At 35.3% G+C, this 17,451-nt stretch overlaps 1 protein-coding gene and 1 pseudogene across 1 annotated transcript in view; both read right to left on the bottom strand.

Moving 5' to 3' along the window:
* ALMS1 (ALMS1, centrosome and basal body associated protein) overlaps positions 1 to 17,451 on the bottom strand; it is a 220,967-nt gene that overhangs the window by 168,987 nt on the left and 34,529 nt on the right. Inside the window, exons 3-6 of the mRNA XM_025353758.1 lie at positions 11,953 to 12,148; positions 8,259 to 8,376; positions 6,362 to 6,834; positions 4,707 to 4,807 (exon numbers count right to left, since the gene is read on the bottom strand). Of these exons, the coding sequence (XP_025209543.1) occupies positions 4,707 to 4,807; positions 6,362 to 6,834; positions 8,259 to 8,376; positions 11,953 to 12,148 (888 nt within the window). The remainder of the gene's footprint in view (positions 1 to 4,706; positions 4,808 to 6,361; positions 6,835 to 8,258; positions 8,377 to 11,952; positions 12,149 to 17,451) is intronic.
* LOC112605278 lies at positions 12,610 to 12,918 on the bottom strand (annotated as a pseudogene).

Raw genomic sequence — 17,451 nt, 5'->3', positions numbered from 1 at the left:
TTTTCGACTGGTGAAGATTTTGTACCCATCAAGGGACATTTGACAATGCCTGGAAACATTTTTTGCTGTCATAACTTGTGATGGGAGAGGATGTTACTAGTATCTAGTGAACAGAGGCCAGGGATGGACTCTGCAAAACATTCTAAAATAAGCAGGAAACGCGCCTCCCACCATAACAAAAAATTATCCAACTCAAAATGATAATGCTGCTAAGAAGCCCTGTTCTCCACATAGCACAAAGTTCCCAGTTTTCAATTACCTCACTCCTACAGGAAACTTTTTTGAAGTACAGCCTACATATATACACACACATATATAAATACACATAAATATACATAAAGATATATGCATATATATAATATGCAGTCATGTATCACTTAATGATGTGGATATGTTCTGAGAAATGTGTTGTTAGGCAATTTTGTTGTTGTGCAAACATCACAGAGTGACATACACAAACCTACTACTGTGTAGCCTACTACGCACCTAGGCTAGTGGTCTAGCCTACTGCTTCCAGGCTACAAACCTATCAGCATGTTACTGTTCTAAATACTGTAGGCAACTGTAAAACAACGGTATTTGTGTATCTAAACATATCTAAACATAGGAAAGGTACAGTAAAAATACAGTATTTTAATCTTATGGGACTACCATCATATATGCAGTCTGCAATTAACTATCACAGTGTGGCATGACCATACATAATATATAGACACTTGTGAGAGAGTGTGTGTTTATAGTTTATAGCAGTTTTTCTTCTACAGCTTTCAAACACAGAAATAAAGAAAAATTTTGATTGCAAGCTTGACGTCAAAAAAATTTCATTATGTTAAAGTTTCAAAATACAGAACTATTAAAGTAGGTAATACCGGCCAGGCACGGTGGCTCACACCTGTAATCCCAGCACTTTGGGAGGCGGAGGCGGGCAGATCACGAGGTCAGGAGATCGAGACTATCCTGGTTAACACGGTGAAACCCCGTCTCTACTAAAAATCCAAAAAATTAGCTGGGCGTGGTGGCGGGCACCTGTAGTTCAAGCTACTCAGGAGGCTGAGGCAGGAGAATGGCGTGAACCCGGGAGGTGGAGCTTGCAGTGAGCCGAGATCACGCCACTGCACTCCAGTCTGGGCAACAGCAGGAGACTCCGTCTCAAAAAAAAAAAAAAAAAGTAGGTAATACAAAAGAAAATGTAAAATGAAAAATATGAGAAGTATTTATTTAAGAAACCAGCAGATCTTCATTGCTAATTGAAAATGGAAAGAACCAGAAGAAAAAGAAATCAAGATTAGTTTATCTTCCCAATGTTTAATCAACAATGAAGAAAGAATGAAAGATGACCAAGAAACCAGAAAAATACTAATACCTTTCATAAAAACTCAGAAACTCTACAAGTGAGTCTAATTTTAGGAAAAATATGAGTTATTTTGCTATAGGGCAAGTTGAATTTGGGGTGATGACAATGTTCACAAGAAAAGATGCAAAATAAATTAGACAAATATTAGGGTATAAAAACAGAGGTGATAATCATCCACACAGAGATAGGCAACTAGGTCTCCAAAGGTGGGGGGGTAAGAAGAGGAAAGAAATCTAAGGCTTAAATCTTAAATAATTTTTAGAGTTAAATGGCCAAAACAAGAGGTACTAAAATAGCATATTAGGCCTGGCGCAGTGGCTCACACCTGTAATCCCAGCACTTTCGGAGGCCGAGATAGGTGGATCACCTGAGATCAGGAGTTTGAGACTAGCCTGGCCAACATGGTGAAACCCCATCTCTACTAAAAATACAAGAAATTATTCAGGCATGGTGGCAGGCGCCTGTAATCCCAGCTACCTGGGAGGCTGCTGCAGGAGAACTGCTTAAACCTAGGAGGCTGAGGGTGCAGTGAGCTGAGATCGTGCCATTGCACTCTAGCCTGGATGACAAGAGCAAAACTCTGTCTCAAAAAAAAAAAAAAAAAAAAAAAAGCATATTAATTATGTGCTGCTACCAAGAACAAGGAGAAAGAAAAACAAAATAACAATAGAAAGTAGGAAACCACCAGAGACTCTAATAGTCTCGTTTCAGCTAAGTGAAGAGAACTAACAACCAGGAACTATATAAATGCTATATAACTTACCCCATTTAATAGTACAATATATGAGGTTGATTATTACTATTCCTATTTCCTTATGCAGATCAGGAAAGTGATCCTCCAAAGTCATTTGCTCAAGACACAAGGCTAACAAAGTAACTGAACTGGATTTTGACTCCCAATCTCTGTTCTTTTCACAGTTCCGAGCTGCATCATACATACGTGGATACCCAAATAATCATTTATGATGAGTAGATAAAAAAGTAAGTATGAATGACTCTTCTGTGACAAAGATGAGGAGTGTAAGGAAGCAACCAAGGAGTAAGCAAGCCCCTGAAAGCAAGCTAAGCCACACAGAAAAAGTACTACCACATCTGGCTCCTTGCTTTTCTGATATTGACATTAAATAACTCCTAGATCTAAGACTAAGACAGATAGAGCTACAACTGAAAGACAATATAGGGAATAATAGCATCTTCCTTAGATTGAAAGATTATACTTCAGGCTATATTTAAGGACAGATTAAAATTTGGAGCAGTGGTCAAAGCTAGTCTCTGCACATTAACTGAACCTATATATCTTTATTTTTAAAATACATTTTATCTACATGAAAGGTTGATATAAGTCACAAAAGTAGTATTAAAAATTTAGAACACTTTAAGAGTTGTTACTTTGTTTCTCATTGTTATTGAATGCAACTTTAGGCAATCTCCTTCAAAACCTCTACTCTTGCCAAAATAACGCAAAATCTTAACCTTACTTTCATCAAGAATAGTTAAAATTCTGGGGTGGGGGGACGGGGGACAGTTTATGGTATGGTGGTTAAGTACATAGACATGGTTAGTTTCAAACACTGGTTCCCCCAATTGCTGAATAATGATAAGCAAGTTCTTAAATCCTCTAAGTCTCAATAGTAAAATAGGGATGATAATAATCTCTAACAATTCTATTTGACAGAATTGACAGAGGACAAAAATGAATTGATACATACACGTAACCTCTTAGCACAGTACTTGAGCACAAAGTGTTAACTATCATTTTCATCCCCACTGTTATCAGATTAAAATTAAAGAATGCCTAGTTTAGAATACTGAAGAAAATAAAACTAATCTAGTGATTCTGTGTTAAAAAAATTTTAATAAATGTAATAAATTATAAATAAAAGTTCATCATAGTATCTTTGTTCATTTTCTACCAACAATCTGAACCTAAAGGTCTAAATGTGGGTGTAACCCAAACTAATAGAGCTTTACAAAAATATATCAATCTTATACATAGGAAAACAGGAAAAGAGAAATAACATTAAGTACATCACTATTTTATCTAACTGTATTTAATAACAGGATATGAGGATATATCACAAGGAAGTAGGGCCCACCTTGGGACTTACAGTACCAGACAACAAAAGAGGATATTCATTCAACAGGACCAGAGGAACATTAATGCCAAGGGATCCAAAGATCCAAGCAAATAAAAGCCTTCTATAAAAGAATGACACAGGGAGGGGAACATCACACACTGGGGCCTGTCTGCGGGTAGGGGGTTAGGGGAGGGATAGCATTAGGAGAAATACCTAATGTAGATGACAGGTTGATGGGTACAGCAAACCACCATGGCACGTGTACACCTATGTAACAAACCTGCACATTCTACACACGTGCCCCAGAACTTAAAAAAAAAAAAAAAAAAAAAAAAGGCTGACATAAAATTTTTATGACACCTTAGAGCTGCCAGTTTCTAGTATACACACAATGGTAATAATGATATAAATAGAGAGAGGGAAGGGACACGTATATACATTAGTGTGTTGCTCATTTGGGAAGGAGATACTTCCCTTTGGAGAGGCACTGGTCAGTTTGGACATTAAGCACTTCATTATCCTTCCTGGTCAAACATAGGTCTTAAAACTTTCAAGACACCTCTGAAGTCAAGTCTTTCAGGAGCTTCTAAAAAGAAATACTTAAATATTCCAGGGACTGTTTCAAGGCTTGTACATTGAAGACCAGAGGGAAACATTCAAAGTACAAGCTTCTGAATGTTCCCATGAATAACTCTAATCTTAACACTGTCTAAAGACTATTGCTGACACAACTAGGAAGAGTGAGGCTGCCTCAGTATGAAAGGCCTGGAGCCCCAGGGGATGGCCTTTTCCAAGACACCCCAGAACTAAGTCTTACAGTCTACGAAACATAAACATTTCTTTTATACCAACCTCTAATGGAACATATTCCTGGATATCAGATAAAGAACAGGTACAAGTTACAAGCTGGTAATGAAAGATATAATTTTTCAAATAAAATATTTTCAAATAAAATTTGAAATTTTTTCAAGTAAAATATTCCTCTCCCCCCCCAGAAAAAATGTCACATAGAAAAACTTACGGGCTTTTCAAAATTGCTTTCCTTCTCAGATGGTAGCTGTAAAGTAGGCTGCCAGTGCAGGGAACTGTCATGCATCTCTAGATCATCATGAAAATTCTCTAAAGCTGCTAGCTCAACGTACTCACCAGTCAAATCACATTGGTCATGTACCCAGGAAACAGTAAAAAGTAAAATAAACACAAACAATACCATTTCCTGAAACAATACTGAAAAAGGCCATGTTTCTTACAACTATCATTTTATTGTGTCTCACCTTTCTTTGTAGTTCAGTAATTCTTTCACCGCACACAACAGCGTTTTCATTTAGGCCATCCAGAGTAATGATGTCAGACTCAGCCTTCCCCTGCAGGCCCTCTACAAAATAGGAGTCATTTTGCATAATTGTATGTATAGTAAAACTAGACTCAGCTCCCACAGGCCAAGGAATTTCACCTTGGCCTATATCAGCTTTCAGCAATGTCTCTTGGGCGACTGCAATTAATGATGCATCACTGGTCAATGGTAAAAGCACCTTGTGACTTTGCATCACATGCCACCAAGTTTGCTGAAAAGCTGCTTCCTATAGCTGCAGGTGGACCTTTAATGGTATTACTATAGTTAACATCCTTACCCAAATTAAAGTCTGAGTAATCTGCAACTTCTTCAAAGGTTGGCTGCTTTAAATCTTGTAAAACCAAAGAATCTGAAGTTAATACTTTCACATGATAAATAACATCTGAAGATCCTACCTTCTCTGCAAGGTCAAGAGAAGGAACAGACTTTATCTTCCCAAAGGGAAGAAATGGTTCATTGCTTATATCACACTGAAATAAAGTGGACTGTGTTTTGCCAAGACCAACAGTCTGGTTGTAAGATTTTTCACTCAAAGAAGCAGATGACTTAAGCTCTGGAATAACACAAAGTGGCTTAATGAACATTTTCTGAACAGCATTAGGGGGTGATTTTAAATTTGGATGCCAGTATAGGAAGCTATCCTTATCATCCTTTATATGCAACAATGGTTTTGAAGCTGCTGGTTCAAACACCCCAGGAGTAGACTGATAGCATGTATGTTTAAGCCTATCAAATAAAGAGTTTTCATCTTTATAATTTAATGGAGAAAGATCTGGATTTTTTGGTTCTCTCTCTTGGCTGTCATCTGTTAAATATTTATTCATGTCAGCTTGGATGTCATCTACTGTACTCTCTTTCTTAGAAGGCTCAATAGAGGCAATAACTGCCTCAAAGGCTATATTTTCAGTAGCATCAATGTTTTTCTCACCAAAAAGAGAAGTTCCCTTTTGGTTTCTTTCCTCTTGAAAATACAGTTGTTCTGATGTCTCATCCAAGTTGGATATAACAGTCTGAAGAGGACCACCAGAAGCCTCCATTTTAGAGGTATCATGTTCCCTGGAGAGTACATGTGTTTCTGAAACTTTTACAGAATTATCAGGAGCTATAACATTCCTAATACACTTTATTCCTGAGGATCTGGGTTGCACTTCTGAAGATAAATTATTTCTAGTCTCTGTTAGTTCAAAACATTGAGATGATTCTTTCTGTAAACCTTCTTCATTTCCTTCATAACCCTCCAAAGAATCCGTCTTTTGTTTTACCTCAATCTCAGCTGGAGCCCTTAAATAAACATTCTCAAAATAATGACTATCAGAAGTCAAGGGAACCCCTGTTCCTCTTCTTTCCAACAAACAACACAAGAAAGAATATGACATTTTATTATCATAATGAGCAGCAACTTCACATGGAAAGGAAACACAGTCCTTACTGATGACACATGTTTCTGGGTGGTGCAAAGTTCCCTCTTTGTTCCATGGACATAGGAAAAGGGGACACTAAAACTGTAACTTCCCTTGGAAATTTTATTTTTATCAATTGTGTCAGATGAATCTGAAAAAGAATCAGGGTACTTACTGGTTAAATATGTTTCTGCCTGCTTAGGTGAAGCTTCCTGTTTCCAATACTGCCCATATGAATAAGCAGCATCAAAATGGTCACTTCTTTCAGTAGCTATGTTTTCATCGGTTATGTCAGATAAACTTGTAACTGAAACTTGATCTTTATCAGCTAAATTGGTTTCAGGCTGCTGTGTATCTTTTCGTGTCTTCCATGACATATATGAACAAAGATCATCATAACTATCACAGTCTTTGGGAATTTTCAGTTCATCAACAGACGAAATAGTCTCTTCATTATTCCCTTGTTCAGAAGGTAAAAAAGGGCACTGAGACCCAACAGTTGTGCTCCCTATAAGTGGGTGCTGAGATACACTAAAGCAACTGCTTGCTAAGTCTGAAGCTACTTCTGCAGTAGCCTGGAATAAAGCTTCACTAACTTCCGATGGTCGAGAAGACCATTCAGTATCTTCAGACTTATCAGGAATTCCCCTGAAAATATACAGTTAAAAATAAATAAATAACACATTAAAAACATTTAATTTTTAAGTACTAATACGAAAATACATATGTCACTAAAATCAAGTTTATTTGAAAAGTGCATTGAAAAACAAAGCTCTCCTAATTTCAGACTCCTTTAAGATGGTTAATGACCGAACAAAAAAATTCTTTTTAACCAAAAGGTGAACTACCACCCTACAACCCTGATATTATCTCAGGCTTCTCCTAAAACAATAGACACAGAATGTGATTTTCATAATGATGCCCACCATGATTTTTCATTTAACCTGCATTAATTTTTTTACTAGTCATCATTTATTGTGCTCTTGAAAACTATGCAAGGCCAGGCACAATGGCTCACACCTGTGATCCTAGCACTTTGGATCACCTGAGGCCCAGGAGTTCCAGACAAGCCGTGGCAATATGGCAAGACCCTATCTCTACAAAAAAATTAAAAATTGGCTGGGCATGGTGGCACATGCCTGTAGTACTAGCTATTGTGAAGGCTAAGGCAGGAGGATTGCTTGAGCCTAGAAGTTAGAGGTTACAGTGAGCCATGATGGCACCACTGCACTCCAGCCTGGGCAACAGAGCAAGACTCCATCTAGATAGATTAAAAAAAAAGAGAGAGAGAAAGAAACCACTCAAGAAGTGATCTATTCCCAAAACACAACAGTAACTTAATCATTAGTTGATGATCTAAAAATGTGTACAGATCACTTTTCATAAAAGTGCTATAAGGTAATATATAAGGACAGAGGTTACTTTTTACTTTCTGAACATCTATAGTTTTTAATTTAAGGTGGGTTTTCTTTTCAGTTCTAGAAGAGGAAAACATATTCTTGAATAATTCCAAATATGTTTTGAAAATTCCAGACTTTTCTCCCATTATGACTATTCTAAAGGACATGAATTTGGAGTATCTGTTAATTTGGATAAGTCTGTTCATAAAAATCTTCTTACTTCATACTCACATCTCCTATAAGGTAAGGAGAGCTAACTAGTCTCATTCAATAACAGCTGAACAAAATGAGAGTGCCAAACAAGTTAGTGACCTAGAAATAAATGCTTTTTGCAGAATAAGGGTGACAGGGAGGAGAGAGATGATGAGCAGCAGATGGGGAGGTTTATGAGAAGGAAAATCCAGTGTGTCTTCTAAATTAAAATATGCCTGAAATGCCTGAATACATTAGGAATTATTTTTAAATAAACTACTGTCGTCTAGTTCATCTCTACACGTTACTCTGCCAAATTAATATGCATCAAGTCCTAGTATAGGGCTTTGTTACCTTCAGAGTGTGTCCTAAGAGTATCTAAGCCCCACCTCAAAGTACCACCTTAGCCTGAAGTCACTAATATTAGTAACAACATAGAACAAGAAAGGAGAAAGGTTACATGCAAATAAATCATCCTACCTCAGAGGTGCAAAACTTAGTTCACTTTGATGAAATAAAGAATCAGACGCAAATTCTTGGTCTTGTGTCAAACAGGTCAGCAAAGGCAAATCAGGAGAAGCAAAGCTATCTTGTATGACTGCAAAGTTTCAAATATAAAAATGCTGAGTAATGCTGAAAATTGATTATTTACTTACGTATGTAATACTTTAAAGCACCTACATATGCTGCCATATGGAGAATTCTACAAGCATTAGAATAATAATATAAAAGCAACAGCAGTAGCAGCTACCATTTATTGAGAGCCTGACAAAGTCGAGGTGCTTAACACACAATATTTCATTTAATCCTCATGACAACCTTGAAAGATAGGTATTATTATACATATCTTATCGGTGAGGAAACATGATTACAAAACTTATAAAGCATTAAGTAACTTGTCCGCATTCAAGTAGCTGAAATGCCACAGTGAGATTTGAACCCAAGCATTTCAACTTTTAGCAAATGTTCTGAACTATTATTAGTGTTTTTTCCCATCTTACATAATACAGACTACACCTGTTATGTCAAAGTATAGCACAGGAGCTCCTCGGCCCTAAGACACTCTTAGGAGGTACCTACTGTTGAAATTTTATTCAAAATAATATTAAGATATCATTTGCCTTATTCACTCCCATTCTCTCAAAAAGATACAGTGACATTTTCCAGAAGCTACAGAATGTATGATACGGCAACAGACTGAATACAGAAACAAGACATGAGAATTTTGCTGTCTTCTATTATGTCAGACATTATAGAATTGTTTAAGTAAAACATGACCATATTGCTAAACATTTTTGTATTAGAAAAGTTATGTTTTATAAAATATATACTTTTTCAATGAATTAATAAATTTTAAATGTTTCAGTTTTAATTTCTAATATGGGAAATATCAATAACCCAAATAAACAAAAGCTCTTTGGAGTTGTCAGTGATTTTTAAATGCATAAAAGAATCCTGTTACCCAAAAAGTTTGAACTGCTGCTTTAATGAAAAAAATTTAAAAAAAAATTCTTGTGATTTCCTGAATGTTGACTTAAATCATTCTTATTTTAATCAGTATACTCTCTTGATTTCAGAATGCCTGTAACACTGTGTACAAAGTGAGGACTCCTCTCTCACACCACTGTTTCCCCTGTTCTGAAATTACCGAAAACCTAGAGTTCACAGAGCTCACCATGTTGTCATCTGTCCTTCACTTGGTCAAAACGCGTACTGTCACTGCTCATATACCCTGCACACCTTCCATATAATTCATCACCCTCTTGTTTTAATCTTTCGTCGATCCACTTCCCATATAAACTGTCAACTGTGTCTACTTTATCCATAGCTATAACCTCAGTGCCTAGCAAAGTACCTGCTACACTTAATAGGTACTCAAAAGAGAGTTATTTACTTACTGAATGAATTAAAGTGAGAAACTGATATATAATAACAACTTTTGCCACCAAGGAACAATTGGTATAGTTCCTCTTTGGCCTTGGCACAGAGAAGCAGTCTTAAACCTCCATAACAGTCCTTCACCCCTCTAAAAATCATGAAGAGTTTTTAACAAAGTCCCCAAATACACTAGAGCTAATGCTATAAGGGGGACCTTTGCGCAAGTAAAGCAAATTTACTATTTCCAGTTAACTGTAGGCTGCGTATTTAAAGAACCTGAGAGTCTTTTCTAAAAAAAAATTAGAGATATCCCTAACCAGGTTTCAGAACCCACAGAAATCCTCAGTACCTAAAATAGCTATTTAGGTATGAGTAAGGAATAGTAAGTCACAAGTAAGTTATAAGCAGCATTTCAGCATCTTCTTAAATATTTAAGAGTATTTCAGGGTGGAGTTGGACAGCTAAATCAGGTAAATCGGAAAAAGTATTTGCTAAAGGAGCAGGCCAAAGCTGAAGAGTTAATGATTCTCAAGTGTACAACATTATTTGTGTGTGTGTGTGAGATGGGAAGGTGGTGTATGTTACTTGCCATGCCTTTTTCTTTCAGCTTTCAACCGCTTCTTGTTTCCTCAAGTATGGACATCTGTTACTAGCTTGGATCCCTTTTTTTTTGAGGTATCTAACCATTCTGGCACCAGCCATCATCAATGACATTTGCCATTGGTGAAAGCCTAATTATCACAGTTAGTACTTATGCATAACAAAACAGCAATGATAAAATTTCCTCTGCCTATCAGATCCAGGAACCTACTCCAATAATTTAAAATGTTCTGCCCCATATATAGTAAATGAGAAGCCAGAGTTACAAAACTTTACATTAGAAAACATTTTAGGTCACAAAGTACAATCTCCTCCCCAGTGCTAAAATCCTAATACAGAATTTTGCTAGACATTTTGCAGTGACATGAAGCTCACTTTTTGTTGTCGTTATATAGCCTTTTCTACTATTAAATCGTTTTGACTATTAGAAAGTTCTTTTTTATATGAATTTGAAAAACAGTTTCCCTTTAAGTTATGTATTCATTTTAAACTCTAGACTAGGAGTTAGCAAACATTTTTTTATGAAAGGTCAGATGGTAAATATTTTCGGTTTTGTTGGTCATATATAATCTGTCACATATACTATGGTTGTTTGTTTTTACAATCCTTTAAAAATGCAAAAATCATTCTTAGCAGATGGAAGGTACAAAATCAAGACTTGGCCTATAAGCTATAGTTTGCAGATCCTGCTCTACACCATTATAATACAAATCCCATGGTACTGTTATTTTCTGTTTACTGGATTGCCTTCCCACAAGAGGAGGTAGCTTTCATCTTTATATCCCTAGCATCAAACACACAGGAGGCACTTAGATATTTGTTACATGAATGAATAAAAACTAAGTTGCTTCCTCTTTAGCATAACAGCCCTTCAAATATTTGACCATAGCAAAGTCTTCTCTTTTGTCTATCAAAAGATAGTCATCTCCTCCCACAAAGGTACTCTAATTTTGTCAACGTCCTTCTTAAAATGTGGACCTAAAATTGACTTTAATAATTCACATCATAGAATATGTTGGCACTAATATCTTGATTTGGATAGCATTAGTTTATGTTTGCAAATAACTTGCTGAATTAAGTCCTATTCATGCTTCTTTACAAAACTATAAAACCATCTTCATGATTGAATCCCTTAATGGTTTTAAAAGTACTTAAAGTTTATCTTTTATAAAGAGCTAATAAATCAGTTCTATGAGGAAAGCAGCAAGATCTACCTCAGACAAGCCACTCCTCTTTATGTCAACTTTTGGTTTGAAAGCTGAGGATAATAACACATGCCTTAATTAATTCTAAAAATCAAAAAAGGTAAATATGAACATTTGTTTTTTGTTTTTTTGGGGGGGGATCATGGAGTCTCCACTGCTGAGAGAACCAAAGTATAATATATTATTCATCCCCAAAACTCTGCAAATTCAAGACTGAGGAGGTACACACAGTAGACAGTTATCACCTTTCTGCCTTCTGTGAGCAACAGGATGTGACAAAATGAGAGGCAACTGCACACTTAATATAACTAGATCAGCTAACCAGTAAAAAAAACAAAAACAAACAAACTAAAAAAACAGAAATAAGCTTACCCCTTTGAGTAGGTCTCTACAGAGCTCCTTCACTCAAAAAGGGTAAAGTTAACACTTGCAGTCCCCGCAAAACTTACAAATGTGAGGTATTACTACTAGTTAAAATAAAGAGGCATTACCTAGCAAAGGAGAACAGAAGAGATCTCTGTTGGGTTCCTTTACTTGATTTTCTGATTGGGTCAATACACCCTCCTCCAGAGAGGGGAAGTCTGACACTTCAGTATCTTCTCTTCTCACATTAAACCTGGTCTGGGATGTATCCAAGGTTTGGGAAGGGTCCATTTCTTGAGGAAGACAATGCCAAGATTCTGTTTTCTACAAAAATTTTAAAGGAAAACATGCTAAGTCATTAACTGAGTTACCATACATATTAATATTTAGATTAAAATGTCCACTCATGTATCACGTAGCTTCCTATTTAATGACATTCTCATCAAAGTTTAGAAAATGTAAAGCTGTTCTGTTTCTCACAATATTAACCACATTTTAGACCTCTTCCCATTATTACACATCTCTTTCTTTAATACAAAAAAATCTTGGATACTAAGTTTCATTGTATGCCACTGCCAGCGTATACAAAACAATTACCCTTGTGAAACAGAAATTCATGAAAATTCAGAAAGGTAGATATTAAGGACTGACAAAAGTAGAAGTTTTATATTATGGCACATGTGTTCCAGGGATAAGCTTTTGTACAGGCTTCAAATGTAGCTCTCTTTTGAATATTCACTGTATCATGAGAAGTGGCTTGGGAAACCTTTGAAAGGTTCATTTTACTACAAAAAGGAACAGACTTTCTGGGGTCTGAAGGAATTTGTACTTGAAGATACTCCAGTCAGCAGAGAGTCATGTTGAGCAATCTGCAGACAGAATTGTTTCAAGTCTGCAGCTGCCTGGGAAACATTTACATGGTTGAGTCCGGCCTTCAGCCAGAGCTGTTGAGCCACTTGCTTCACGGCGGCAACGCTAGAAGGGGCCAAACATGGTGCATGCGAGGGCTGGGCCGATTCGTGGGTCCTACTACACATCTCTTGAAATGTGGAAGAATCACTGGCATTTCCACTATATTTTTTGTTAGGTCTCATCATTAAATCAATAGATTTGGTTCTACATAATATTTTACAACTCGATAATAATAAAATAATAATAAAACTGAAAAAAATATTCCAAACCTAAAGCTGAAGTATTCACTCCAGCTTTAAGTTGGGAATTCACTTGACTGAATTTTTATAGCTCTACTAGTTTCTAAAGGATCCCTGGCTCTTCTCAATATATAACATTATTATATCACCCATGAATGTGATACATTTGTCTCCTCCAACTATTTACTCTTAAATTAGTGGCAAGATTCACAGAACTGCTTCTCAGACTACTTACGGGGAAAGACCAGTTTCTCCTACTTCCAATTCATCACAGACTGACACTTTACTAAAATGTTAACAAAAATTAATGACAAATAAGCTAATTTTTAAAACTAGTAAAAATAACTAGAAAAATAAAATTTAAAAGTCTTAATATAAGCCCAAGATATAAAACACCAGCCCAAATGTTTGATTTCTAGGTCTAAAAAAAGATGAAATTACTCTATCAAACTACTATAAAAGTTTCTAAACACTTCCTCTCAATTTCTATACTTATCTCTTGACAGACCAGTAACAAGCAAATCATGGACTGGCACCAATCTACAGATCACACTAAATAACAATGCTGAATTAAAGTCAAATTAAATACTAATGGTGACAAGTTTAAAAGGTATTTTCCTTTTGGATTTAATACCAGTTAGTATATTCTATCATGATATGAAAGTATTTTCATTTTCAAATAATTTGATTAGAAATGAACACTAAATTAGCTCAAACTACATTATAGCATCTTTTTCCCCAATTAAACCTGATAAAGGATGGCAACATTTTTTTTATTTTTATTTTTTAGACAGGTTGTTGCTATGTTGCCCAGGCTGGACTCAAACTCTGGGCTCAAGCACTTGAGCTTCCCACCTCAGCCTCCCAAGTCAATAAATTTCTTTATATTGAAACATGTTCACATTTCTTACACAGTAGTGGTAGAGCAGACGTTTAAATGTTTGCTAGCATATTCTTTAACATTTTCACACATATATGGTCATAACTAAGATTAATCAGTATTTTAGAATGCCCTCATATTCTTGTTTCATAACATTGTTCAGTATTTATTTTATATAAGCAACTTCAATTTTCTTTAAAAATTTAAAAGATTTATCAGTGAATCTATTAGTTCCAAAAACCTTTTTGATAGCTGGTACTATCATAATTTTCTCAATTTCCTCCTTAGTAATCCTAGTCTACCTCTATAAAATACTGATAGTTTTGTAGAAAGTCTATTTCATTGAGATTTTTTTTTTCTTAACTGTATTTATTAGGAATATATCTATTTTTTCTCTATTTCTTGAATTTAACAACTGTATTATATTTTATAACTTGTTTTCCTATTTACCATGTTTCCTCCATTTGCAATTTTTCTTTTTTTGTGTGTGTGAGACAGGGTCTTGCTCTGTCAACCAGGCCAGAATACAGTGGCACAATCTCGGCTCACTGCAACCTCTGCCTCCAAGTTCAAGTGATCCTGTCATCCTCAGTCTCCTGAGTAGCTGGGACTACTGGCAGGCACTCAGTTAATTTTTTAAAACTTTTTGTAGAGACAGGGGTCTCACTATGTTGCCCAGGCTTGTCTGGAACTCCCAGACTCAAGCAATTTCCCTGTCTTGGCCTCCCAAAGTGCTGGGATTACAAGTTTTTCATTCTTTACCTAAAATCTTTGGTTAAATAATTAATTCATTCAATTTGCTTTATTTATTTAAATAAAAACATGAGAAAGTGGCACTATATTGATAGCAACTTTAGATATATAATGTATTTTCATTATTTTGTAAGTATTCCACTACTGGACTCTTCTTCCTTGATCAACTCAAAGGTTTCTAAGAGAATATTGGAATCTTTTAATTCCCAGGTGGCCCAGAATCCATAAAAAGAAAATGCATTACAATTTACAAATATTTTCACAAACATTTTCTAACAAGACTTTTGTCTTTGAAGAGGCATTTCCAATATTTAAAATTCATTAATAAAATGTTCATATAGCAAGTTTAAGAAAAAAGATACCCACTATCCACTACATAATATCAGTTATACAAATACATGCAAAGAAAAAAATTTAGAGAGAAATATTCTAAAATATTAACACTACACTTATGGAATAGCAGACTTTTGACATTCCAAAATACCTCAATCCCTTCTACACTGAATAAATTAATCAGCTCTATAACATCAAATTGCTACTGGAAACATGCTTTTCGCCTTTCTGATACTTGAAAATAAAAGGAATACGAGAATGATTAAATTTTACATTTTTTATTTTGAGGGCACTCCATTCTATAGGGGATAGGTTAGTGAGCCAACAAAAGGTTTTAAAGCAGGAGAATTCCAATCATTTTGTGACTCACTAAAGCAAAAATCACTGGTCCCCTGACTCATCTTCTTAGCCTCTCTAACCATGGTTTGAGCCTGTATCCCATAGTTTACTCCTCCCTAATAGTGACAGATGTATCCATTAGTTTTCCTGCCCATCCTCTGATCTCCACAGATCACTTACTCTCCAGTTCCTCTACTGCAATAATTTTTTAACTTTATGGAGACAACTATCTTATCACATTTATACTTGTCTTTATTCCTTTCTTATCTGTATTTCCATCTTTGCCCCTCTGAGAGTTCAGTCATCCTTATAATCACTGCTTTGCAAACACCCTTAACTTTCTTGCCTTTTTCTCCCATTATCCTATTTGCTTAGCAAAAGTTAACATTGATGGAACCGTCCCCTTGCGTGAATCCAATCAGCAGCACATTGCTGGAGAAATCACATCCCACACTGACTAAGCCAGTCTTTAAATTGATGTCACTAAACCTGAAGGGCACTCAGTATTGCCTGGAAATCCTACTACATTTTCCTGGTGAGTTGCGATTTCATACCTTCTCTCCTCAGAACTATCGAATGTTCCTAATTTTCAACTGATGACCTTCAATAAGTGTACAGCACGAGAGAGGAACTCCCTTGTCTTCAACCACAGATCTACAGCCCCCATTACCAGATTTCTATCTTATGACTTGAAAAAAAAAAAAAAAAAAAAAAAAAAAAAAGTCGCTCTACCTCTCAAAGCCCTACCCATCTCCTTCCAATTTTTTTCAGTTATTTCCTTCCTATGTGATTCTCCCACTTTCCTTCATCCATTTTTCTCTCATTACTGAATCATTCCTCTCCTATGCAAACATATTCTTATAATTTCCCATTATATACTGAATTTTTAAAATAATCTGTTCAACCTTTTTTTACTTTCTGCATTATGTATTTTCTTGCTACATTTCAATCATCAAATATTCTTTGTGTTATACCTTTTAAATCAATATAAAAAGGCCAACAAATCTCTAAATATTTTTGACAGATGTGGGGAGGGACAACATATAAGCATTCTGACAAATACAAACAAATTTTGCAGGAGAAGTAAAAGTTTGAGATACATCTTTGGGATTTATCAGTATACAGATGTATTTAAAGTCCTGGATCTGGATGAGACCACAAACATTCCAACGTTTCAAGCAGAGGTTAAAAACTCAATGTGTATAGGGGTATGGGGGTAAGACAAATGGAGTAATCCATCCTGGAATTGGAGAGTAATGGGATTTGTGGCTAACTATGCACTGCTTGTTCACTTTAAAGTATTCTATTTCAAAAGTGTTAAAACATTGTGCCCCCAAAAAAAAAAAAAAAAATTGGTTTCTGCAAACCACATCTGAGTCCACAGCTTACAAATTCTGATTCTCAGGTTTAACAAAGGAAGATAAAGCAGCAAAGGATACTGAGAGAGAACAGCCAGATGAGTAGAAAGAAAACCAGGAGAACCCAAGAAAGGAAATAACTTAAAGAAGTTATGTAATGATTAATAATAGTGTCAAATGCTATTTATTATACCTAAGATGAGGACAGAAAAGTATTCACTGTATTCAGCTACATAAATATTGCTGGTGATACTTGCTTTCAAATGGTTGGGGTCAGAACACAAAGTAGATCAAGTAGAAGAACAGGCAGATCCTAGCCAGTGTAATAAAGCAAAAAAAAAAAAAGGAAAAAAGAAATGACAAATCTATTTAAAAGGAAAAAACAAAACACAGTTGATACAACTCTGCATAGAAACTCCTAAAGAATATATATTTTTTAAAAAGCTACTAAAACTAGTAAGTGAGATTAGCAAGGTCATAGGACACAAGGTCAATACAAAAAGTCAATTATACTTCTATACACTCATAATGAATAATAGGAAATAGAAATTTCTTTTTTTTTTTTTTAAGACAAAAAGATTTTTTATTGGCCTGTTTTCAAATATTTTCTTATTGACTTTAGACTATTAATTAAAAAGCTACAACAAATGCTAAAGGGGAGAGTTACCGTCCAAGGCCTTCTTTTTTTTTTTTTTGACACTTTTATTTATTTATTCGTCTTTTTACAATTTTTACAATCTTCCTGTCAAGGCAGTAACTCTTTTTTTTTTTTTTTTTTTTTTTTTTTTTTTTTTTTTTTTTTTTTTTAATTTT

Source organism: Theropithecus gelada, chromosome 13 (genome assembly GCF_003255815.1).
Source record: "Theropithecus gelada isolate Dixy chromosome 13, Tgel_1.0, whole genome shotgun sequence".
Taxonomy (NCBI): Eukaryota; Metazoa; Chordata; class Mammalia; order Primates; family Cercopithecidae; genus Theropithecus; species Theropithecus gelada.
Note: the sequence above shows the minus strand (reverse complement) of the source record. Positions and strands in the feature narration are given on the sequence as shown.